General features: G+C 39.1%; 1 protein-coding gene across 1 annotated transcript; it reads right to left on the bottom strand.

Moving 5' to 3' along the window:
- Window positions 1-57: 57 nt before the first annotated feature.
- On the bottom strand, window positions 58-19805 carry LOC148879638 (putative protein phosphatase 2C 76). Its single transcript, XM_088961238.1, has 9 exons — window positions 19447-19805; window positions 18959-19285; window positions 14702-14829; window positions 14188-14286; window positions 13215-13373; window positions 6773-6859; window positions 3987-4078; window positions 677-751; window positions 58-451 (listed from the first exon to the last, which is right to left on the bottom strand). Exons 2-9 carry the CDS (start codon window positions 19225-19227, stop codon window positions 290-292), a joined length of 1071 nt encoding a protein of 356 aa, XP_088817364.1. The 5' UTR covers window positions 19228-19285; window positions 19447-19805; the 3' UTR covers window positions 58-289.
- Between the last annotated feature and the right edge of the window lie 6222 nt (window positions 19806-26027).

Here is a 26027-nt window from a genome sequence, read left to right as displayed (position 1 = left end):
AAAAATCAAAAGCCTAATAGTGAATGTAGGTGCACGATACACCATCCACCAAACAGATTAGAATAACCAAATGATATCAGAAAGAGAAGTTGTACACAACAATATTTTATAGACAAAGCCAGATTGCCAGTCCCTACTGCCATCATAACACCCGGGGAAAAATTAAAGGAAAAGCAACACAATATAAGATGAGCTTGGGCTTTAATATGCTGATTCGGACTATGCACAGGCAGATTCCCACCTATAATTTTCGAACATTTAATATTTCTGAACATCGAACATTTTGTTTCTAATCCCCTCTCAACGACGAACTACATTCTGTTTTTTCGTGGTGGAATCTCACCACAATGCAAGTAATGTTGTCGGCACTCCCACGAGTAAAAGCAGTCTCTGTCAACTTTCGGGCTGCTGCCTCGGGTTCTTCTTCCGTTCTCGCAATGTTAACAGCGTCCTGAGAGTAACAACACAAAACCAGGCCCAAGTCTTGCTTGTTCGTTTAGAAAATTACGGTGGCAAATACAACACAAATAAAAAGGATTTTCACATCTGAATTTGCACTGTATGTCAATAAAGAAAAAGCAAGAAATTGTGAAGAGCTCAAATTTGAGTCTCCCATAAGAAAAAGGATTAGGTTGTTTTGGAGATTATTTTCGACATTAAAGGGATTGAAACTGACCTCATTTGGTACTACATCCCAAAGCCCATCAGTAGCCAGAACCAATAATTCGATTTCATTATCCAACTCTTCTTCCTGTAAAACGCACAATCATTTGACATGAGGTTCACATTTATAAATGTTTCACATAAACAGCTATGGTTAACTGGCAAGAACCTCGTCAATATTCATGCACATAAAACGGTCAAAATGGCTGAACTTGTTTAAGTCTTGATAATTTGTAAGCATCAGCATAAACAGTTATGCAGGTTATCTCATGAACCCTGGAACTATGATTACGCAACTCTTGGAACAGTTATATACAGACCAATCTAATTCTTCCGATCATTCAGTCATTCAGACAATTGCTTGCTTTGTAACTATGAAGGGGGAAATCTTTTAAACTTCTAGCAAGTCATTTTTAACTCGTGTCAAACACAGGCACATCTAGTTTATTAAAAAAACTTTAGAAAAGTCTAATTCCATGCAAATTTTACCAATGGCTCAGTTTGGAAGGAGTACAAATACAAATATGTAGAATGCAAAACCTTATATTTTGTATTATTTTATATGTATTTGTACTCTTTCCAAACAGAGCCTAATGACACTTCGATGTGAAATGGATAAAAAAACTTTTTTTTTGCCATAAAAGGATAGTCAGACGAACATAATTGAATATTTTCTTACTGAAGCAGAGCCTCAACTTAACTAAGCCTTGTCTTAACTACTTCAACCCATGCCCTTTATGGTCTGGCTCCTACATGAATCTTGCACTGCCATTACACTGTTCAGTGCCATATCCATTGTCAATTTATGGACCGTTAAATCATTTATTACTACTTCAATCCATGCTCCCTTTGTGGTCTGCTCCTAGCTTTATCTAGACTCTTCAACTTGTAACAAATCACTTCTTCTCACTGGTGGTGTAGAGTCTTCTGTTTTTTAGCAACTTAACAAAAAAAAAGATTCGGAAGTACCCCAGCCTGATCCAATAAAAATCCAATTCCATAATTATATACAATATTATTAATTTATTAGATCATATATGAATATAACATTATTAAAGTATATTATATATTTACAATCATTTACTAAAATCACATAATATAATTTTATATTTTCTTTAATGCTCCATACTATTGAAAGTTAAAGGCTATATGGATAATTAACAGTCTTTTCCCATTCCCCAACAATTGAGACATCACATCATTAACCCTTAACCAATCCCTAACCCTAACTTCATGCAACCTAGTTACTAGTATCAATTAAATATGAGATGCTCCTTATCCCAAACCAGTGTTTTAGAAGGCGTGGGAGGCGTACACCTGGAGGCGCACTGCTCACAAAACGCCCTGAGGTGTATGCCAGAGGTGCTGACACCTATGAGGCATACGCCTTATGCGCTTTTTTCATGAGGCGTGCTAGAGGTGTACGCCTCATGCACATCTCATATAAAAAGACAAAGAAAAAAGAAAAGGAAAAGAAAAGAAAAGAGAAGAGAAGAGAAGAAAAAAAAAAAAAAAAGAGAATGAAATAAAAGAAAAGGAAAGGGAAGGGAAGAAAAGATAAGGAGAAAGAAAGTGGTTTGCCCCCTGCCTCTTTAGCTGGGGGGGGCTTGACTTTTATTAAAAATAAAGAAAAAATGGGATCCCCCCTTCCTCTTCCTAACCCCTCCCCCCCCCCCCCTCTTAAGGAGGCTTATGCCTCTTGCATTCTGAACTACACCTCACGTCACGCCTCATTTTGAAACATTGTCCCAAACCCGCGTGCAAAGCCCCTTCCCCTCTTGCAACTCGGTCTTTACCGCTATTACCATGAAGGTTCAAGGGCTTTACCACTCTCAACATCTCTGCATTTGCCACCACCTACTGCCGACATGAAGGTCTCACCATCTCACCGTTTTAGCATCTACCACCAACTGCCATGTCATTGTTTGCCATCTCCCATCTCAAGTTCCCAAGTGAAGCCGTGAATCATCTCAAGTTTGAATTTGTGCCACCAATTGTTGTTTGTCTGCCATCAACTACCATCAGTCATCTTCTATTTCCTAAAGTCCCAACTCCCTTGCCATTTGTTGAACTTAATGCCAGAAGGACTTTGCTAAATTGTTTTCTCAAAACAAAAGTATCAAGACTGGTGTTTGGATTGAAAAACCATGATTTGATGTATTTTGATTGCTTTTGCAGTCTTCTTAGTTTGTTTTCTCTGATATATTTTTTTATCAGTGTTTGTTTTCTCTGATATTGAAATCTCCTTTTTATAATCCTTAATGAAATCCTTTTTGTTTTCTCTGCTAAGAGGCTGCTATGTTTGCTTTTTCTTCTTAATGAAATCTATTTCTTTCACCAAAAAAAAAGAGCAAATCCACCTGTTTAGGCCAATCAAATTCAGATGACATCCAAAATCGTTGGATTCAAACTCAGATGACATCCAAAATCCACCTTTACAGCTTGACAAATGAATTAACTATACACTATCAATAAGATATACTATATATCAACTAGAGACAACTCGGTTTACTACAGGATGGTCCTCATACAATTTTCTTATAATAGCAGCCCATCAACATACCACTGATTCAGATTTAAACCAACTTCCAAATGACTACTTGGTTTTTACTTCATAGTTCTGCAGTACCAACAATCTTAAAAAGCACCAAATAGGACTGGAGAAATCTCCATGAATCTTCTGCATCAATAATCTCTTCGAAATTTGATTTTCTATTCACCACTAATTTTTATATTTTTAGAGCTCTAATAAAAAGAAGAGGCAACCTTCCCTCATATCCCTTTCAAAGGGCAAACATGAAAGAGATGATATCATTTGTCCATGTCCTGGCCCATCATTGCCCTGTAAGAGAACTCATTTCCTGTTTTTGGATTGCCTATAAGAGAATTCCTTTTAGGGGGAAAAAGCTAATGAATTGTAGTACTACCTCAAAAGCTGAGAGTACATGAGATGGTATACACTGCTGAATAAAAAACATTCACCACCTCAAGTAAAGAGGGCATACTAATGCATAAACACTCATCACCCTGAGAGCCAAGCTAAACAAGCATTCATCTTACCTCAACCAATCAACTATCAGTCCACCAAAGAACTCTCTAATCTCATTTAAAAAAAGTGCCAAAGGCTGCTCCCTACACCTTGGCACCATCTAATTGCATTTTCCTAGTATTCTTTGATATATATATATATATATATATCAATTCTTCTCTTTTGGGAGCCATTGAATAATTACATAAATGGGACATGGAAACCAAATAAAGCAGTTTCTCCAAACAGAAAGAAATATCAAGATCTATTCAAGGGTCAAGGACCACCAAAATACCTGAATCTCAGGTTCTGCCACTACAAATTGCTTTAGTAAACGGTTGCCAAAAGCACGGGACATTGCCAAAACGCCTCCCACTCTCCAAGTTCCTGAAAAGCCACAACAAAAATATATCAATTTAAGTTTTAAACAAAATGCCTAAGTTAATCCTTTCAATGTAAGAGGAATAATAGAATACTCATTGGAGAACTTTAGGACTTGAAACCCCATATTATGAGTTATATCTAACTAACAGACCTTAGTTTCCTTTAGATATTCATAGAAACCTATCCTAAGATTTCTGGTGGACTTTTCTGCCTTTTTTGGAATCGATGAAACAAATAATCCCCTATCCCACACTTCATTCAATCAGAGATGGTGCAATCATGAAAGCTTCTTCTCTGTTTCTTCTCCTTTATCCTTTGGTGAGAGGATGATAACATTACAACATCAAAATCACAATTAACCTAACTCTCAGCATCATAATGTCAAAGGAAACAAAAAAGAACAGAGTTCAACCATCCTTTAGAAGAAACACAAAAATCAATGGCCTAGAGAATAGACATCCGCAATGTGTGAAGCAAGGAGATCCACCATTTGTTCCAATGTTTTAAAAAAATTACACAATCAATTATTATAACTTACATTCCATGGACATATTTTAATAATATCAGCTGTTATCATTATTGGTGTGGGGGGACCACTCTCATAAAAAGCACTCTTTCTAGCCTCCCAACCTATTACTTTTCCTTGTTCCCTATTCCAGTGAAGGTGGCAAAGAAATTGAATATAGGATCATTTACTGAAACACCCCATGAGTTTTACAAATTTACTAAAACCCACCCTATGGTTTACGTTTTACAAAACAGTCCCTATAGTTTGCAACCAATTTACCTAATCAACCTTCTGTTAAGAATCCTTTGTATTTCTGTCTAAATATGGTAAGGGCATGAGCCCTTACCATAAAAACAGAGCAAAAAATGTTTTAAGGGCATGGGCCATGCTTTTTTATTCCAAAAGTACCCCTAAAATTGCATACCAAACTTCTAGAAAGAAACAAGGTTTGATTTCCAGATCTATCAAAGAATGTTTGGCTTCAGCAGAATGAAGAAGAGAGAATAATGGCATCCAGGATTCTTTGTCAGCAATGTGTCTTCTTGAAACAGAACAAATTTTACCGAATAGTGTTGCCCACATTTTACTAGGGACAAGAATGACATTTTCATTTTTGTTTTCTGTAGATTAAATTTGTTTGAAGGAATGTTAAGGTCAAACTCTAATTTTCCACTTCCATCTAATGGAAGGTCGATTTAGTAAATTGGTTGCAAACTATAGGGGGTGTTTTAGTAAAACTCAAACTATAAGGTAGGTTTTAGTAATTCCATGAAACTACAAGGAGTGTTTTAGTAAATGACCTTGAATATCAAAGAGAGTTCTTGTGGAAAGGATGAAAGGAGAAGAAAATTCATTTAGCCAGTTGGGAACAAGTTTGTGCCCCAATGGGGAAAGGAGGCTTAAGCATAAGAAGAATCAAGAACTTCAACTTGGCTCGGCTGGGTAAATGGTTGTGGAGATTTGGGGTGGAGTAAGAAGGATAGTGAAGGGGCTTAATTGCAGCAAAAAAAAATAGCCTAGGAAGGGGCGGGTGGGCACATCTGAAAATACTTCATTTTATGGCTTTTCCTTGTGGAAAGGTATCATGAAATTTTATAACAAGTTTTTAGAAGGAATCTGCTATAAGGTAGGTGATGGTTGAATATTTCTTTTTGGAAAGATCCATGGTGTTCGGAAAGGCCTCTTGAAATTCTTTTTCCTCAACTTTTCAGCTGGCTGATAAAAAGAATTGTTCTGTGGCTGATTGTGCAGTGAATGAGGCTGGAAGTATTGTGTAGGTTCATATATTTAATAGGAATTTCTTTGATCAGTACCTGGGCTTTGTTTGTGAACTTCTGCAGGTTTTAAAATGATAAAACAGTCAGGGAGGGACATCTGGATGGGTGGGGATGGTAGTGCAACAAGAATGGGGACTGGGGAGTTCTCAGTTAAGCAGATTTGTAAGTCAAGTGCTCCCCCCAAGCTGAACTTCTTGCTATGGGCGACTTCTCTAGGAAAATGTTTGACTAAGACCACCTGCTGAGAAGGGGTTTGCAGATTCAAGACCCAAGATGTTTGATCTGTGTGGACAGGGAGAGGAACACACTGACCATCTCTGCATCCATTGTGCAGTGGCTGCAGCTCTGTAGAGAGCCATTTCATCAAGCCATCAAGCCTTTACTGGGCCATACCTGCCTCAGTGCATGATCTGTTGTCTTCTTGGGTGCTGCTACTAAGCAGAGAAAAATGTGTTTGGAAGACGGTTCCCAGCAGCTGTTCTGGGAACAATTTAGGCTGAAAGAAACAGAGGTTATTCTATATAAGCAATGAAGCAAATAATGAGCTTTCCAATACTATTCTCCTCAGACTACAACAATGAATTCCTGGATCCAAATGTGACATTTTAAGCTTGACAACACTTGAATTTTGGTTTATTACATTTTTTTTTGGTTGTCAAGTATCCATACTTAAGTCTCTTCTCTGGAGAAAATGAATCCAGAATTCACACACTGAAAAGATACAAAAAATGGTTGAAGTTTCAGACACAGAATCTCAAGCTAAAAGTCATCACATAACTACTGTAAGCACACACATGATTCAGTTTCTATTGGTGTTCTGTACATGTCTTCACAGTAACATTGCAAGTACAAGCCTCAACACATTCAATTCAGCTAAAGGTAAAGTTTCAATAGTCCAAGCCAGAAGTTTACCTGCCCACATAACAACCCCTCCAGCACTTTCAATTCTCTTCCTCTCATCACTTCGATTAGGCTTATGATCTTCGGATAAAGGTATGGCTATCAAGCAAGAAATAAAAACTATCATTACTAATTTTAGTCAAAATTTAATATTCCTTAATAGTGTACATAATATTTTTTTAATAGAGCATATAACAGCAATCATCATTCATCAATAATCAGTTAGATAAAGCAAAAGGACAAGGGAGATATATCTGCTAAAAGTATAATCATCTTAGATGAGTGAATCAATGAACTACTACAATCTATTCCTACATTTCCTCACTTGGTTTATATCCATCTCCAACTCACACTCCATGAATTTCATTTTATGAGTACATTACTACATTTCCTATCAATTCACAACGGTAGGCTAGCAAGACCTCTTCCTCTACCTTATACAATTAAACATTAACATATACATCAAAACTGGTATTGTTTTACCCATTTCTAATAGCTAGGAGTAGATAATGTATTAATGACTACAGTAGATCTTTAGAATTGATAAAAAAAGATGGCCAAGCTATCTTTTTGAGAAACTTTATTTTGTTTTTTTTTATGAATAAGAATAAATTTATTGATTCAAAAGCAACTTTAGAGTGAGTTCATACATCATCCCAACGAGAGGCACAAGCTGCAGCCCCTCCTTGAGTCTTACAAGTAAACTAGGAAAGAAAAACAATAATCACAACTGAGACCAAAATAATTCTTCCCTATTTACCCCTTGCTTAGCTAACACATCTGACAAAGTATTTGCTGATCTCCCCACCCACTATACAGTGACCAACATATTCCTTGTCAACCAACTAAATTTCTTCATTTCATTCTTGTATCGCCACATAGCCTCTTCAGAATTTTTTAACCAACCCACCACCGCTTTGGAATCCCCCTTGATTATTAGGTGTTGTACCCCCAGCTGGTTTGCAAATTGCACCCCTTGTACAGCAGCTAAGAGTTCTGCCCTGATGGAGTTCCCAATTCCCAAGGGACCTGAGTAGAGCAACAAAATCTCTCCCTTCTCATTTCTCAAAGCACCCCCCTCTCCGGATAACCCTGGATTACCCATGCTGCTTCCATCGAAGTTCAACTTTACTGAGCATTCGGGTGGAGGAGACCAGCTTGTAATTGATTTGTCATTTAAAGATGAGCACCTTGCTATTGCTGACCAATTTCTCCAAAGGTCATTAAAGGAGAATTGATGGAAGATTTCCAAGGTCTTCAGCCAATGTATTGCCCTGTTTAACACACAGTCTTTCAAATCTTGGTTGTTCCTTTCCTTGTCTTGAAAAATTCTGAGATTCCTTTCTTCCCAAAGAGTCCAAGTCAAAGCAGCACGAGCACATCTCCACATAATTCTCCCTATTTTTGTAGGCCAATAAAAGGTAGAATGGTTGAAGAGCATGTGAACTTCTGCTGGTAGACTCCAACTACCCCCAAACAACGGAAGTAGCCAAGCCCAAAGGTCTACAGAAAAGGGACAAGATACTAGTAGATGGTAACAATCCTCACCATGAGTTCTACAGAGGATACACCAATTAGGAGAAATATAGAGAAAAGGTCTTCTCTTTTGTAGGTTGTCTAAAGTGTTTACTTTCCCATGGAATACTTCCCAACAAAAAGCCATAATTTTTGGGGGGACTGGCCTGCACCAAATTTCTTTAGACCAAAAGGGTTGGTGAGAAGAAAGTTGAGAGATAGACTTGAAGAAAGAAGCACAAGACAAGGTTCCAATGGGTCTAGGAGTCCAAACTCTCTTATCTGGCTTGGAGGGATCCAAACAAACCTGATTAAGACAACCAAGCAAAATAGAAAGAGACTCAATTTCAGCATCCCTAAATCCTCTACGAAACCCAAAATCCCTAGTAGGATTTAAGGGTGTTCCCAAAGGTGAAACAAATTTTGAGACCACCTCTTTTTTGTACAAAGAAATAGAAAAAAGCGAAGGGAACAAGTCCTTTAACGGTGAGTCTCCTACCTAAATATCCTCCCGAAAAAGAACAAAGTTGCCAGAACAAACTTCATACCTAATAAAATTGAGGAATTGAGGAAGGGTGTTGTGAATAGCCTTCCACGGTGCTGCTAAGTTAGCTTGCCTCGATACACCAGCATCCCATCCGTTCTTTGACCTCTCATGAATGCTTCCCACCACCTCATGCCACAATCTCTCTCTTTCCAAAGGCCATCTCCACAACCATTTCCCTAACAGAGCTTGATTTTTTCTAATTACCCTCCCAATTCCCAAGCCGCCCTCTTCTTTACTTCTGCACACAATTTCCCAATTAACCAAGTGATCCTTTTTTTCTTGTCCCGGCTCCCATAAGAAGTCTCTCATCAACTTCTCTAGTTTCCTGGCTTCCTTAACTGGTATCCTAAAGACAGACAAATAATAGGTAGGTAAGTTAGCCAAAGGTAGCTCTTATTAGGGTAATTCTCCCTCCTAAAGAGATATAGTTCCTCTTCCATGAGGCTAATCTCTTCTCAAACTTTTCTATCACTGGGGTCCAAAATCTACTCTCCCTAGGATTTGCCCCTAAAGGAAGCCCTAAATATGGCATAGGCCAAGCAGAGGTGGAACACTCAAGACACTCGGCAATAGCCTTGACCTCCCCTACCTCCAAATTTATACCTGCTATGCAGCTCTTTTCCAGATTTATTCTCAAATTAGAGACACTTTCAAATTCTTTTATTATCTCCTTTAGGTTTGCTACCTTTTCACTAATACCTCCTTCACAAAAAATCATTAGGTCATCTGCAAACTGAAGGCGGGTGACGGGGACTTGGTGTCTCCCTATTCTCCAACCCCTAATGGCATCTTCGCTGTCAGTCTTAGTAATGATCCTACTAATCACATCAGCTACTAAGGTAAAAAGGAAGGGTGAAAGTGGACCCCCTTGCCTGACACCCCTGCAAGCTAGAAAAAAGTCTCTCACCGTACCATTTACCAGAATAAAGTAGTGACAAGTACTAATACACCCAAAGATCCAACTACACCACTTGTCCCCAAGTCCACAGTTTTGCATAACCTCCAATAGAAACTTCCAGTCCACCAAATCAAAGGCCTTTTCAAGATCCAATTTACAAATGAATCCTCTCTTACTAGACCTTTTCATTTTCTCCACACACTCATTCGCAATTAAGATCGGATCTGTTATTTGTCGCCCTTGAATGAAAGCCCCCTGGGTTTCACTAATGATGGTAGGGAGGACTGTTTTGATTCTCAATGAGAGCACTTTAGCCAGAATTTTAAAGATGCTTGTCACTAGACTAATAGGCCTATAATCTTTTGGGTGGTTGGCATCATTCTTCTTAGGTATCAAGGCCAAAAAGGTGGCATTAATTCCAGGGCTTATAGTGTGATTGTCTGCAAATTCCTTAAAGACTTCAGCTACATCCTCTTTCAACACCTCCCAACAGTCTTGATAAAAACCCATTGTAAAGCCATCTGGACCCGAAGCCTTGGATCTATCCATTATAAAAGCAGCTTTCTTAATCTCTTCTTCCTCGAAATCCCTTTCCAGCCACCTGGCCACTCCATCAATTCTTGACCAATCCACCCTTTCCATGATTGTCCTCTCTCTCAAAGGCCTTCTATGAATCGATTTGAAGTGGTCCACAAATTTTCTAGCTATGTCAACATGGTTAGTAACCACCTCCTCTCCTATCTCTAGCTTGGTCACAAAATTCTTTCTTCGTCTCCCATTTGCCAAATCATGGAAGAATCTAGTGTTCCCATCGCCTGCCTTAATCCACTTGTGCCTAGATTTTTGTCTCCAACTTATTTTCTCCCTCAATAACACCTCTTCCAAATCCTTTTTTAATTGTCTCCTTAACACTCTATCCTCCTCGATCAGCCCATTGTGAGATTCCTTTACATCCAAGTTCTCTATTCGAGAGATTAGGCACAATCTTTGCTCCCCAATTCTACCAAACTGATCTCTATTCCACTCTTTTATTTTGGCTCTCAACCTTTTTAATTTCTTGTGGAACTTGATCCCCTTCCATCTTACCCCCCTCTCCTCCTCACCCCACTACTTCTTCACTTTTTTCACAAAAACTAGATGGGTAAGCCACATATTTTCAAATCTAAAAGGTTTGGGTCCTATAGGAAAAGACTCGATACCTATTTGGATAGGACAGTGATCGGAGGTGACCCTGGGTAACGCCCTAACAACCAAGTTTTCCAAACTATTCTCCCAGGCAAGGTTAAATAGGAATCTATCCAACTTCGAGCACAAAGGGGTTTCCTGAAGGTTGGACCAAGTGTACCTGGCTTGCAGCAGAGGTATTTCCTTCATATCACAATCTTCAATAAAACCATTAAATTTCCTCATGCTTGTTGAGATTACCTATTGGGGATTACTGGTTTCATTAGAGAATCTAATGACGTCAAAATCCCCGCCCAGACACCAAGGACCATCCCATAGCCCCTTGATTGCATATAGTTCCTCCCACATCCCATTCCTCCCTCTATAGGAATTAGGGCCATAAACATTGGTTAAAACCCATACACACCCATTCTCTACATTCTTGCACTTAATGGAAACTGAGAATCTGCCTATCAATTCTTCCACTACTTCCACCACATCCTCCCTCCACAGTGTTACAATCCCCCTCCCCGAGGCTCCCCAGGAAGGAGTCGAGCTCCAACCTAAACCTCTAGACCTCCAAAAACTCCTCACCCATCTCCCATCTAATTCCATCAAAAAGAAAAGGAAAATGGTGAAGAAGGTTTAAGAGATCTAAAGGGAAACTCATGCTCTGGAATTTCAAAAAAATAATTACCCATAGTTTTAACTTTTAAGGGACCAAGGTAAGGTTAGATGGTAGGGGGCACATTGTTGCATAGCTGCCTAAGTGATGTTGGTGTATTTTGGGGTCCATGTGTTTAGTATGTGATAGATACCTTTCATATCCTTGATTACCACAAAAACTTCTCTGAGGTGTATAAAAGTCCTTCACTGCTCAATAAAATTATAAGCAAAATAGCTTATGATAATATGTCTACACCTTATTTTGTACAGTATCTTAATTTAAAATAATTTTTCTTTGTAATCCTTAAACTTTTTAACAAGGCAATCAAGAACAATATTTAGATGTTATAACTTACATGAATATATTTTGACTAGTATAAATATCAATATGCAAATGATATAGGAGGTAAAATAATGCATAAAAATGTCTTGCTAATCTATCCTATTGTGAGTTTTTTTTTTAATAATCTAGATTAGGTCTAGGCTTGAAATTTGATTCTTCTTTATGGGGGTTAAAGGTTAGACCAATAACTTGCCATGTATCTTAGTGGAGTCATTTGATTGGAAGGTTTAGAATCAACATCTCCAAATACCCTTTTTTATTTTACGCAAAATTGCAGCATATCTGTGACATGCTCCAATTTGTTTTCATTTAACTCATTTTCTATGCTCCAATTTGTTTTCATTTAATCTTCAATAAACCAGTGATACTCCCCAATATTTTTTGTTAAAACTTCGAATATTTGCACATAAATATTGAAAATGTTCCTGAAATACTTAACTTTTTTCAAATAACATTTATTAGTTTTTTTTTAGAGAGGGGAAAAAAAAGGTAAAGTATTTCATTAAGAAAGCTGAGAATGTATGCAAAGCTTGCCCAGTAAGGCACTGGACTAGGCAGGAAAAACTCTGTGCATCCCAAAAAACCTCTGTTCCAAAATCATACAAAAAGAATACAGTGCTCAAAAAAAGAGCTATAAGGACAATTCTTGAATAACTTATGTGTCGCCAGTCGCCACCCATATGCCCTTTAAAACTACCTCTTCTGAACTGAACTTGACTTCAAATAGCCTCCTGTTTCTTTGCATCCAAATTGACCACACCACTGCTGCTGGCACTACCTTACAAACAATCATACCTTTCCTCGACAAACCAGCTCTTTAACAGGAGAAGTTATTAGTCCATCCCTTGGGAAAGGGAAATTTTTGCTATATTCCAGGGAAATTGTGAACCATGATTAAAAGGAAATTGTAAATCATTGCAAGAACCAAACCACCAAAGAACGGACCTTATGTTGATTTTGAGTTTTTGACCCATTAATTATCATGGTCAAACCAAAACAAATTTCACTTTGTCAAAAAAGTTAAGGTCATGAAATGATTCCATTACTATTACTACTGTTATAGGTTGTGACTCTTGGAAGAAATATAACACCTAATGATATACCTCAAGAAAAAACAAAAGCCTATCAAAATAACATTTTTGTTTCGATATTACTCATCCACGTCATCTTTTCAATAATATGAACTAAACAGACATTTAAAGTTCTGATCAAAACCATCTTGTAATTGATTCAATGACAAGACATTCTATATTGTTAGCAGGTTCTAGGTAAATTTTATCAAAACCATTAGTGGAATGAAAAAATAAGATGTGAGGAGCACCTTTTCCTGCTTTTGATATTATTGTACGTGAATCTCCAACATTTGCAACATATAAACGATTACCAACCATAACCGCTGTTGATGCTGTAGAACCATCATCCCTAAAAGTATTGCTTTCAGCTTCCAGGAAGTCCCTATCAGTTTGTTGATATGTTTCACCTGCAGGTTTGCCCAGTGTCACCAAATAAAAATGAGAACGGAGGCATATTCATGGGTTAAAAACTGTTTTGTGCAGTAGCCCACACCATCTGCCCCAAAAACTTCCCTGATCAATTTGTTAAGAAAATATGAGCAAGACTGCCATTGACAGCTACTCTTACCACCTCATAGCACTGAAGCCATCACTCAGACCATGGCTTATAAACTTTGATGATGGAACAAAATGTTCTATGCTGCACTAAGTCTTGTGCAAACTATGAAGAATTTCAAACCTTTCTAGGATGAAGGAAAGAGATAACTACAAAATGTATGTTGCTTGGTATCAAGATTTCAGTGAAGTTCTCTGACAGCTTGTTGGAAGCTTCTCAAGAATTAAGTAATTAACCTTTAGAAATTCAAAGAAGAATCTTTTTAATAATGTGACAGATTGTTGGAAGCTTCTCAAGAATTAAGTAATTAACCTTTAGAAATTCAAAGAAGAATCTTTTTAATAATGTCATATTTTGAGCTAGGCCCTAAGGATTACAGCCCACTGCATAAACAGACAATATATTATCAGTAAACACGCAATGAAGCAGATTTGTACACAATTAATTAGTTTCCATCACTTTTTTTGTATGACAAGTAACATGATTTTTTCCTCTAATTCCATTTTCCAACTTTTTCTAAGTTGCCTTATCTAATTTCCAAATCTGTATATGATCCCAAGGCAAATGTGTTGGGCCCTGCACAAAATCATTCTCATTGCCAGATTTTCAACAGGTGTATAATCCAGCAACTAGTAGAGATGGGTATTGGAAAATTGTGAACGCACTTATAGCCAATTTTGTATCAGATATAAACTGTGGATGCTTCATGAGATTCTCAAAGAGGTGTTCCTTCAAAAACTCAGCAGCACGAGAACCACCATGACCTGTCATGACATATCATAATCAATCTTAAACCCTACTTTTAGTAGGTTGAAGTTAAAATTTATAGTATTAGCATGATTAAAGGTAATTACCATTAACACTTAAGAGAGAAGGCAACCACCATTACCCAGAATATCAGGATACAGGGTTACACCAAGAGGATTTTGATCTACTAACAATTGTCTTTCCTTCTTGGTTTAGTTATGGGTTGGTTCTTTTTTTTTTTTTGTTCCTTTTAAGTAACTTACACACATTTTCTAGCGTTTATATGAGACTCATTGCATACTCATAGCAAGCTAAAATCCTTATGTCTGCACCATGTATCCCATTATTCTGTGTACAAAATGTAATTACTATACCATTAAATTAATCTTGAGACTAATTTAACCAGAATTTAATAGCAAGAGAATATCTAACCATCAAATATCCCGAATAGACAGACTGTTCGACCATCAATCTTCAACATTTTGACATCATAGAAGTCCTCCATGCTAGCTCTCTTCCCCCTAAAACTTGAATAGCCATAGCTGAGCCTTCCATCTTCACTGTCATATCAATCAAAATATGAATGACCAACCACGTATTGACCTTCCATTTGAGAAAGCACATTGTAGGAATGGTAAAATTTAATTATTCAGTAAGAGTCAAAGTAGATTCATGCTTCATAAGATAATACTGTCCAACACTAGTCATGAAATAAAAATAAATATAGCTTGAATATGCTTCATATGAATGCATGCAAGTACTGTCACCTAGTCCAGCAAGATAGTCTAGATCATTGTCCTGTCGAAGCAGGGACTTCCTTTCAAAAATGTTCCCATGCCTCTGGGCTCTGACAGCTACATAGATACCAGCAGAAAATTAACATACCCAAGAAAAAGAAAGGAAAGAAGAGAAAAGAGAGGAGAGAAAGAGAAGAGAGCACCCAATTGGAATTCTAGGTTCAACTGATCTGCAAAGTCCTTGGGCAATGGTACGCCTATCACAATCAGTTTGACATCATGAATTAACACAAAATGTGCAAGTTATCAGTATTAATATTCAAGGCAGGGCATGAAAAACCTTAAGAGGCATGCTCCAAGGCCCCCATTCATTTAGTCATTACCCATCCTACAGACAGGATCTTTTTTTTTATAATTACAGACAGGATCTTTTATTATTATGTTCCTTAACTCAGCCTCAATCCTGAATATTTTAAGCACTTGGATTATATTGATCAGTAATAATTAATAACTCCATTAATAATAATGAATTCAAACTTATACTATTATGAATTTCTTATTATATTTCTAAATGCTTTTATGAATTTAAAAGTTGAATCTCAACTGAAGATGTACTAGTTTCCAGAAGAAGAAGAGGAACAGCATGATACTAAATCCAGTTCGGTAAGGAGTCATTGGGCAGAAGACCAGGTATCCTGCTCATGTAGGCACTCTTTAAGGTCAAACCAATCAAATAATAGTCTCAACTTGACCACATGCCAAGGATACTATCAAGCTCAAACAATGGTTCCAACCCTCCCCGCTTCTGCCAATATGTACTGCAACTACTTGACCGGACTGCCTCTGGTTGATTGCAAGGATCAAAGTATTGAGACTCTTGATATGAAAAAATTGTGTATCAAGAGTTTCAAACAATGGAAACTCTTCTGTATTTTTATTACTTTGATCTAACAATTTGTCAATTTATGTCATACAATGTCTTTTATCATTTAAAAACATTAAAATAATATAACCATAAGGATAGATTATATCGGTGACCTTGAAAGATATAATACGCTCTATATCGGAAGTATCATATCGATACTTTTTTGGATTATTAACAAAAGGCAAAAGATTCATTAATTAATCAAAAACTAACTACAACAAGAGGTTGTAACGTTACATTTCAAAAGGATTTTTAGAGAACATCCCCTGCTATCTGACCCCAACACAACCTTTTTACAATTGAGCCCAAAACAACCATCGCCTACTAGCCCCTTGTTTTGCTAGCCCATCAGCCAAGTTGTTGGCTGGTTTTGGTAATTTAACTTTTAATTGCATATCTCTAGAGAACCAGTTAAGGCATCTGATTTCATTTCTGTAGTTCCAATTCGCTTTGCTGTTCTTCATTAGCCAGCTGATAATTACTTGTTAGAATCACCCTCAATAGCCAATCTATCAACTATGATTTCCTTGGCCTTTTGCACCCCAAACACTGCTGCCAATAGCTCTGCAAGAATGGTATTTCCTTCCCCTATTAGAGTTAGACCTGAATACATTGCAAGCCCCCATTTTCACCCCTTATTACTCCCTCAATTCCAGGTGGTCCTGGGTTACCCATACTACCACCATCAAAATTCAGCTTCAAACACACCTTAGCTGGTGGTGTCCAATCATACTGATACTTTCAACCTAAGTTGATTGTTCCATGATGCATGCTAATTATCTTAAGGGGGAAAGTGGCTTCAGATTTCCCTGCAGAAAATCCATATATGCTAAAGAATGTCTAATACTAATTAAGCATCTAAAGAGGACCTTAGGTTTCTTGCCAAACATTTAAATAACCCAACATATTTTGATAACATTCCACCTCAGTTTTTGAAAATATGCTATTAGATAGCTAGAGTTTGTGGTAGTTAAGGACGTGCAAAACTACCTTCACTATTAACTTAAGTAAATACCTAAAACCTATGACAATTGACAACATCCTATGCGATGCATACTAGGTGAGACTAGTGTTTTAAAAGCGCAAGGGGCAATTTGCACCCGAGGTGCACAACTTTTTGAAGCAAGGCGCAAAAATACAAAAAATGCCAAAAAATCAAAAAATGCAAAAGAATAAAAAAACACATAATATTATTAAAAATATAGACTTAAAATTTAAAATAAATGTTTTAAAAAACCTATTATCTAAAATTAAAATACATAAACATAACATGAATGTATTCAAATGAAAATTTAAAAATAAAATCAAACATATAAAACATTTTCAAGCATGTAAAACACACAATCTCTTTTTTCTTCAATTGCATTACTTCAAGTAACTAATGTGATGTAAAACATATTGCATTCCTAATTCTATGAGCTGCCTTTATAGCAAGCCCCTCGAGGCAAGCCCAAACAAGTCCACATTAAGGTCTTAAATTCTTACTTCTTGCACAAAAAATAATGATTTTATAATTTTAATTGCCTTTCAAGAATATATTTTATTGTGATGAATGAATGAATGAACAACATTAGCAAATAGGGGTTCCCAGCCGCTAGGTTCGAAAAAAAAACATAAAAGTTTAAAAAGGCGCACACCTAGGCAGAGACTGAGGCACATTAGGCGTGCGTCTTTTGAAAGTGTTGTGCCTAGGACCTAAGGCACATACCCTAAAATGGGCCTCACCTATGTGCCTAGGCATGCCTTTCAAGTCATTGGGTGATACTCAAGAACTTTCAAAAGCCTTATTCGAGAGCATATCCATTACTAGGTGATACGCATGTCAATTTGCTTTTTTAAATGAACTATGATCTTTTTTATCTTCTCAATAAAAGAGTATTTTTGTCTCTTCCCCTAGACTCTTCCAAAGTCTTCACTTTTGTTGTTTCTAAACCCAACCTTATGTAAGTTGTTCATCATATTCAATAGCATGATATAATATAATTAAAATTCATATACACAGCATGTCAAAATCTTATGATATACGATAAATTCAGGATTTGAATCACAAATCCCAAGGGTTGCAATTTGAATCTTATGTCCAAATCCTTTTCTGCAAAAATTTTACAATTTTTATTTGAATCCTATGATTTGACTCATAAATCCTACAATTTATACCATTCCTGCAATTCAGATAAATTAAACTATAACCAGTTCTCTATTATACACACACAAATTGAGACATCTCAAGTTGTACGGACTGTGCCTTCTACTTTCACTCTTTCAGGTATAAGCCGCATCACATTTTCCTTGGGAGTTGCCTCAAGGTGAGGTATAACACTCATAATGCTTATTAATAGGCCGGTCTTCTTAGAGATTAAGTGATCAAAAACAAAATTATGTGTTTTAAATGTTGCAGTAAGTGTCATCAACCATGTATTAGTTCCAATAAGGATTTCTAATTTTCCACACTACCTGGATTGCAATTTCAGATAAAATGTTAGCTACTTTCCCTTAACAAAATTTAGCTAAATTCATGGAAAACAGGTTACAAATTATTAAAGACTGTTAGAACGCTACGAGTTGAAGGGACAAGAAGAGCTAAGGGTAGACCATACATTTTTAAGTAGTAAGAAATGATTAAGGACTCATAATTTAACATGAATATTGCACTGACCATTAGGGAATGGCGAAACATGATTCATGTAGCCGACCCCATATAGTTGAGACAAGGCTTAGATGATGATGATGATAATGTGTATCCTTTTATGGAAACTTAATGATTTGACAACATTGTTATTTTAATCATGAGACACAAACACAACGTTCATCAATCGAAGGAAGTATGCGCCGTTGAGCATCTGGAAAAGAGAACCAGTAGAACCAAAATTACAAGCATCTGCATTCTCCACGACAATGACAATACAATATTACAATGAGAAACAATGTCAACAATACCCAAAAAAACGGAGGAATCAGAAGCAACTCAGCCACAAAAATACACAAAATGCAGATTACAGCAAAGGAGGAAAAATAAATCAGAAGTACCTTCTCCATCCACCACTAGCATAGCCACTGTTTTCCACGCCTTCTTTCTCCGGAAGAACATCAACAACAGATCCTGGTTCTGCAGGTGCACCTGTATCCACCATCATCTTTACAATTCCCCTAAAATTGCGATTAGAAGGATAAGTTATTCCCAGGTTGGCATGCAAATCCCTCCAAAGATGCCTCTTCAATTTCACTCCTTCCTTGGAAAAACTCCGAATATGCCCACCTTGAAAGACTATATTCCTTAAGCTAGCGTTGCATAACATCTAAACCAAATGACACTGGCTTAAAATGCCAGAACTTTGTGTTCATCAACCACTAAAGCTGCACGAAAACATCGCAGATCCTCCACATGAGCAACCGATCTAGTAAAGCAATCGCTAAACCTAGAAGAAAGAGTCCTCTAGAAGGAAAAAGAAAATAAAAAAAGTAAAAAATAATAACAATGGATAAATAACTTGAATGGATGGATACAGATGATCTACCAGGTTCGATTACAACAAAATGAATGGATCCTCCCTCCAAAACTCTTCGATTTCTTAGAAATCTATCTTAAGAGCTAATTCTCCCAGATAAGTTCCCGATGTAGCCACTCAGCGATTCAACAAGCGAATCAGATCAGATCTCTTAAAATGCTGAAAATCGTCGTACGACTACGGCCCCTGACATCTTCAATATTTAACGGGAATCATAACCGTGTCAGAATCCATAGACATTGAATCTTCTCTCTCGCAATTCGAGCATTCAAGTAAAGTGATGGAAATCTGAACTCCGAGCATTCAAGTAAAGTGATGGAAATCTGAACTCCGAAAACAAGGAATCGTCCGTCAGATCAGCCCCAACAAGCCATAATTTAACGGGAAAGCCCTCCCTACCACCAAAATCGAATGGGTATCGAAACCCTAATAAACAGAATGCGATCGTCACTCCTGCATTATTTATGAACAGCCAAGAGTGAGACACCGCTGGTTCTTGTGGGGTGGGAGCTGTCTGGCTCTAGAAAAGAACGGCAACGTGGCACTGCTCATGCACCCAGTTTGAGCTTCCCTCCATTCTCACGTGAACTATCTCACGTGTACATCCAAACAATCGCTGGTGCCTGGTAGATCTCGCGTCATCATCATCAATAATTCAGCATTGAAGCGACCGGAGGATAGTTAGTGGGGCCAGGAAAAGTATGATGAACGGCCTTAATTTTGCATGCACGTTTCTTATGATATCCCCAGATGTGTCATGTACGAGTTGGGAGCTCCAAAAATATAACATGACATATATTATTAACTTTGACCATGTCGCCGTGACCATACGATTTTTTGTTGATTTTATCGCCATTCCATTCCATGGAATGTTTGTCATTCAAATCTCACAATTACGTATATGCGATCCGTCTCCGTTCCATACATAATGCGGTCAACCCCACTCCAGCCGTAAATGAATAATGGCCACCGGATCCCGATCTAGCTCAACTTGATACCTTGATAGTGTTCGGTGCTGTCACTGCTGTGTCGTCTTTCAAATCTCAATATGTGATCATCGACAAAATTCATAAAAAAAATAGATTCCGTAGAAGTATATGCTGATTTGGCTTCAGAGCACTCATCAAATGTTATGTACGTATAAGGTAAAAAGAATATCTGTATTTGTCTGTACCCATTTATAAAAATGAGAATGGTTATGTCAAAATACCTGATTTTTCTATTTTCATTATTGTGCATCACTTATTATTGAGTAATTCGATCATCTATTTTCATTATTATCCCTCTTTAGTCATTATTATTTTAATTATATATCTATTTCTATTATTGCCCCGTTAGTTACTGTTTTTTTAATTGTATTTTATAATATTATATATAATATTTTATAATTTTATTATTCTCCATCCTTAACCCCTGTACCCTAGTTTTTCTATAACCATTATATATTTCTACAATTTCTATAATAAAAATGAGGATGGTAACTGATGTAACCGCTTATGGTCACAAATCAATTTTTTCGAGATGTGTCAATTGTTTGGCTAAGTACCTCGTCGTCTCCTCTGCTCCCATGTGGTCGGTGACTCAGAGGCTGAAGTGGAGCTCCCTAGTGGCGATCTGCCTAGAGGTGAGCTACCTTGATGAGTTGTCTGGTGGTGAGCTACCTTGATGAGCTGCTTGGGGGTGAGCTACCTTGATGCGCTGCCTCGTGGTGAGCTACCATGATGAGTTGCCTGTATGTGAGCTACCTTGTGGCGAATTGCCTGGTGATGAACTCCTGGTGGTGAACTGTCTAATGGCGAATTATCTTGTGGCGAACTGCCTGGTGGTGAGTTCCCTGGTGGTGAACTGCCTACTGGCGAACAACCTAGTGCCGAGATGCTTGGTGGCGAGCTGCCTAGTGATGAGCTAGATTGACGAGCTTCCTTGGTATTTGATTTTGCCCATGCCGAAGAGGCGACTGGGTCTTATGTAATATTTTAGCCCTTAGGCTCTAGGAGCGATTCGTAGTCCACTCTCCTTGACTTTGATTTTGCCCATGCCGAAGAGAAGACTAGGTCTTGTGACGAGGAAGCCTCTTATCAGCTTGTTAGTTTGCGCCTGGCCAAGCCGCTAGGTCGGCGCATGTGCCAAGCTGCTAGGCCGTACGTAGGCAGCGCTAGGCCACCGGGTGGGCGCCTTAGAGCTATGATTGTGTTGCATCAGCCTCGTAATGCCGGTCACCCACTCCTACAAAAAGCTACTAGGAGTTCGACCTCCAGGGGCAGCACTACTAACTTTGGGTTGCCAGCTCACGCGGGAGCCTTGGAAGGCTCGACCAGAAAGGGCGCCCATGTAGCCTGTTGACTGCCAATTCCCACGCAAGCCACGAATAGCTCATCTTTGTAGAGGGGACCTCATTAATAGGACTGATGAGGTTTTATCTGAATTGAAAGTAAAGTTGGTAGAGTTGTTTAGTCTGTTAGCTCCCTACATAATCTTTGAGTTCATAAAAAAATGGAAAGTATAAAGCGAGAGCTTTTAGTTTCTAACAAATGAGGACTTAGCATTCTAGAAGAAGAGGACTTAGCTTTTTAGAGGAGGAGAACTTAGCATTTTGTAGCGTCCCCATTGACAGCACCAAATGATGTAATCGTTTCTGGTCACGTATCAATTTTTTCGTGATGTCTCAATTTTTTTGCTAAGTACCTCATCATCTCGTCAGCTCCCATGTGGTCGGTGACTCAGAGGCTGAAGTGGAGCTCCTTGGTGGCTAGTTGCCTGGAGGTGAGCTACCTTGATGAGCTGCCTAGAGGTGAGCTACCTTGTGGTGAACTGCCTGGTGGTGAGCTCTCTAGTGGTGAACTGCCTAGTGCCGAGCTGCCTAGTGGTGAGTTGCATGGTGTCGAGCTACTTGGTGACGAGGTCGGGGTGGCTAACCCGGTGAGGTCGCTTCGATGCTTAAGTCAGTACTCTCATAGTAGACTATGAGCCAAAAATCATAAAGTATGAGAGCTAGAATATGCTTACTTGCCCCCCATGTCATTGGGGTTGGTGCCTTTATATAGGCATTGTTTGGCATGGGCTTCACGCACCATATCCGAGATTTTTGTCAAGTCGTCTAAGTGGGTCAAGATTTCTGGATGTAACCACCATGCACGTTGACCACCCTCCAGATCGTTCGGCACATGGGCCAACTTCCAAGGATCATGAGAGTGTTAGGATATGCATGTCAAATTTGTCAATGAGCATGTCTTGTAGGCCGCTGGGTTGCACCTGGGCCAAGCCGCCAGGTCACGCTTGTGCCAGGCTGCCAAGTCGCGCCTGTACCAGGCTGCCAGCTCGCGCCTGTACCAAGCTGCCAGCTCGCGCCAGGGTTAGGTCACGCCTGTGCTAGGCCGCAAGGCTGCCAGGTGGGACACCATCAACTTGGCAAAGGCAAGTTGTTGCCAAAGTGGTTTCGGGTGTCACCTAGTTGTTTTGAGGTGCCATGTGTCACAATATCATTTGAGGGCCAAATCCGCCCTCATCATTTGCCCCCCACTGCCGAGTCGAAAGTAACTCGACGAAGGAGTAGATTTCTCCTTTTGGCTTGCAATGAATAATTCGATGAGCTCGTAAACGTCGATTCAATTCCGTAGGTTCTGGGAGCAACTCGCAATCCACTCCTTGATTTTGCCCATGCCGAAAAGGCGACTAGGTTTTATATGGTGAGGAGTTCTTCGCTAGTTCAGTATTTTGACCCTTAGGCTCTGGGAGCGACTCGTAGTCCACTCTCCTTGGTATTTGATTTTGCCCATGCCAAAGAGGCGACTGGGTCTTATATGGTGAGGATTTCTTCGCTAGTCCGGTATTTTGGCCCTTAGGCTCTGGGAGCGACTCGTAGTCCACTTTCCTTGGTATTTGATTTTGCCCATGCCGAAGAGGCAACTGGGTCTTATGGAATATTTTAGCCCATAGGCTCTAGGGCTGACTCGTAGTCCACTCTCCTTGACTTTGATTTTGCCTATGTCGAAGAGGCGACTGGATCTTGTGCCAAGGAAGCCTCTTATCAGTTCGTCAGTTCATGCCTGGCTAGGCCGCTAGGTCGATGCCTGTGCCAGGTCGTGCAAGGTCGGCACATGTGCCAGACTGCCCAGCCGCAAGGCCGCGACAGGCCGCCGGATGGGCACCTTAGAGCTATGATTGTGCTACATCAGCCTCGTAATGCCGATCACCCCTCCTACAAGAAACTACTGTGAGCTCGACCTTCGAGGTAATCACACGGGAGAATTAGAAGGCTCAACCAGCAATGGCACCCATGTAGTCTGTTGGAAACACCAACGAAAGCCATGAAGAGCTCATCTTTGTAGAGGGGACCTCATGAATAGGACTGATGAGGTTTTATCTGAATTGAAAGTAAAGTTGGTAGAGTTGCTTAGTCAGTCAGCTCCTTGCATAGTCTTTCTGTTCATAAAAAATGGAAAGTATAAAGCGAGAGCTTTTAGTTTCTAAGAAATGAGGACTAAGCTTTCTGGAAGAAAAGGACTTAGCTTTTTAGAGGAGGAGAACGTAGCTTTTTGTAGCGTTCCCACAGACGACACCAAATGACGTAACCGTTTCTGGTCACGTATCAATTTTTTCGTGATGTGTCAATTTTTTGGCTAAGTACCTCGTCATCTCGTCTGCTCCCATGTGGTCGGTGACTCAGAGGCTGAAGTGGAGCTCCCTGGTGGCGAGTTGCCTGGAGGTGAGCTACTTTGATGAGTTGTTTGGTGGTGATCTACCTTGATGAACTGCCTGGAGGTGATCTACCTTGATGTGCTGCCTGGAGGTGAGATCCCTTGTAGCGAACAACTTAATGGTGAGCTCTCTGGTGGTGAACTGCCTGGTGGTGAGCTCCCTGGTGGTGAACTGCCTAGTGGTGAGTTGCCTAGTGCCGAGCTGCCTGGTGGCAAGCTGCCTAGTTGTCACGGGCGTAGTTCTACTGCGGATGAAACCCGTGTGGCATCCAGGCCAAGGTAGGCCAAGACAAGCCTTGATGCGCTTAGAAGCTAGGAGTTGCCCGATGAGATAGCTCCACAAAAGTCTATAGCACTGGATCATGACCTCAAGTCCAGTGGTCGGGGCACTCTCCTGGCTCAGACCACTCAATGGAAGGCGTTGTTTATGTGCTAAAGGGGGACAATGATGTGTGGCTCATTGTGACACTAGCAAGTGCACTAGCCGTTCAAGTAATAAAGTAGTGAGTGAAGTATCGTTCCCACGAGGATTTAGGAAACAATTACCAATACTAAATTGAGCACTTCTTATCTGATCAACAAATAAATCAAAACTCTAATGAAAGCTAAAAAATCCTAAATTAAAATCTATCTAAATCATTGGTCCAATTGCCTTCAAATCAGGTTAGAAGAGTAAGCAGTAAATGTCAATCTCAGAATTCAGCAATCTATCAATTTGGATCATTCGAATAAATCATGATTGAGCCTTGGTTTGGTGAAACCCCAAGGTCATGAACAGCCTCTCTCAAGCGCATGTTCATCCTATGCATGAGTGACGGTTCTTCTATCTCTAGCAAGAATCTAATCCCCATGCATGCATTTCTTCAAACACTTCTAAGGCATCAATTCAAATCTGAATTGATCACCAACTGAATTGTGCAAGTTATCTCTAACCTTGCACTCAATTCAGTTCTTGAATAGTAGATCTGAATTCCTAGAGTCTCTCTCAAGCACTCTAGGAATTCCAAGCTGTAGATTAATTCGCCCAATCTGAAAATTGCAGATCTGAATTCTCTTTCAAGCAATTCAGATCTTGCAATCTCAGATCTGAGAATTCAGATCTGAGTTTTGAAGGTTAGTTGGCCGAATTACTCTACAATCACACCCTTATTCAAGAAACTTCAAATACAATGCATGACCATTTGAATGAATAAAAAAGAATTAGATTGCTGAACTGAAATTTTACAAGCTGAAATACATCAAGGAAGAATGGAAACAAGGAGAAAGAAGAAAGAAAATGTAACTAAGAAACTGAATTCAAATCAAAGGAGAATGAAACTACAAATGATTTATTACAAAAGATCTTTGAATCACAAACCCTCAATTCGAACTCACCTATTCTTCTAGCTTGCTTGTCTTGAACTTCCTTCAGCCCTTCTTCTTCTTCTTCCTTGCGCCTAGCCTTCTTCTCTTCTCTTCTCTCAAGGTGGCTGAACCTCTAAGAGTGAGAGAGCCTTCCTCTCAAGCAATTGAACAACTTTCTCCCCTCCTAGAGGCCTCCTTATATAGTTTTTCAAGGGGGCTCTAGCCCCTTCTTGAAGCCTCTAGAATGGGGTGTATTACACCCCTCATGAACCTTCTAGAGTGCTCCCTCCTTCTCTTCAAGAAACATCTAGGAGTTGCCGCCCCTAGCTCCCTTTGGGCTGTTATTTGGGCTACAACTTAGCTTGCTTTTGAGCTCATGTGGGCTACACTCTAGGCTGTTATTTGGGCTAAAAATGGGCCTTCCTTGCTGGGCCGAATTCTCCTCATAGCTTAGGCTTTATTTTCTTGGGTTTTCTCAAGGAATTCACTTGCTCTTTTTGGGCTGAAGTGCTCTCTCTTGTTTCCACGATCGGGCTGGACTGAAATTGG

This window comes from Nelumbo lutea, chromosome 1 (genome assembly GCF_056320005.1).
Source record: "Nelumbo lutea isolate HS-2025 chromosome 1, American lotus-T2T, whole genome shotgun sequence".
NCBI classification, from domain to species: Eukaryota; Viridiplantae; Streptophyta; class Magnoliopsida; order Proteales; family Nelumbonaceae; genus Nelumbo; species Nelumbo lutea.
The sequence above is the reverse complement of the archived record's forward strand: the minus strand, read 5'-3'. Positions and strand labels throughout refer to the sequence as shown.

What these genes read in the sequence shown, in the direction of transcription:
- LOC148879638 (XM_088961238.1), bottom strand. Translation starts at nt 19,227, where the DNA reads ATGTTATGCAACGCTAGCTTAAGGAATATAGTCTTTCAAGGTGGGCAT. An exon ending in AATATCAAAAGCAGGAAAAG is followed by an intron (nt 6,860 to 13,214) that starts GTGCTCCTCACA and finishes CTTGCTTGATAG; the next exon opens with CCATACCTTTATCCGAAGAT. An exon ending in TGGCAGAACCTGAGATTCAG is followed by an intron (nt 752 to 3,986) that starts GTATTTTGGTGG and finishes TGCGTTTTACAG; the next exon opens with GAAGAAGAGTTGGATAATGA.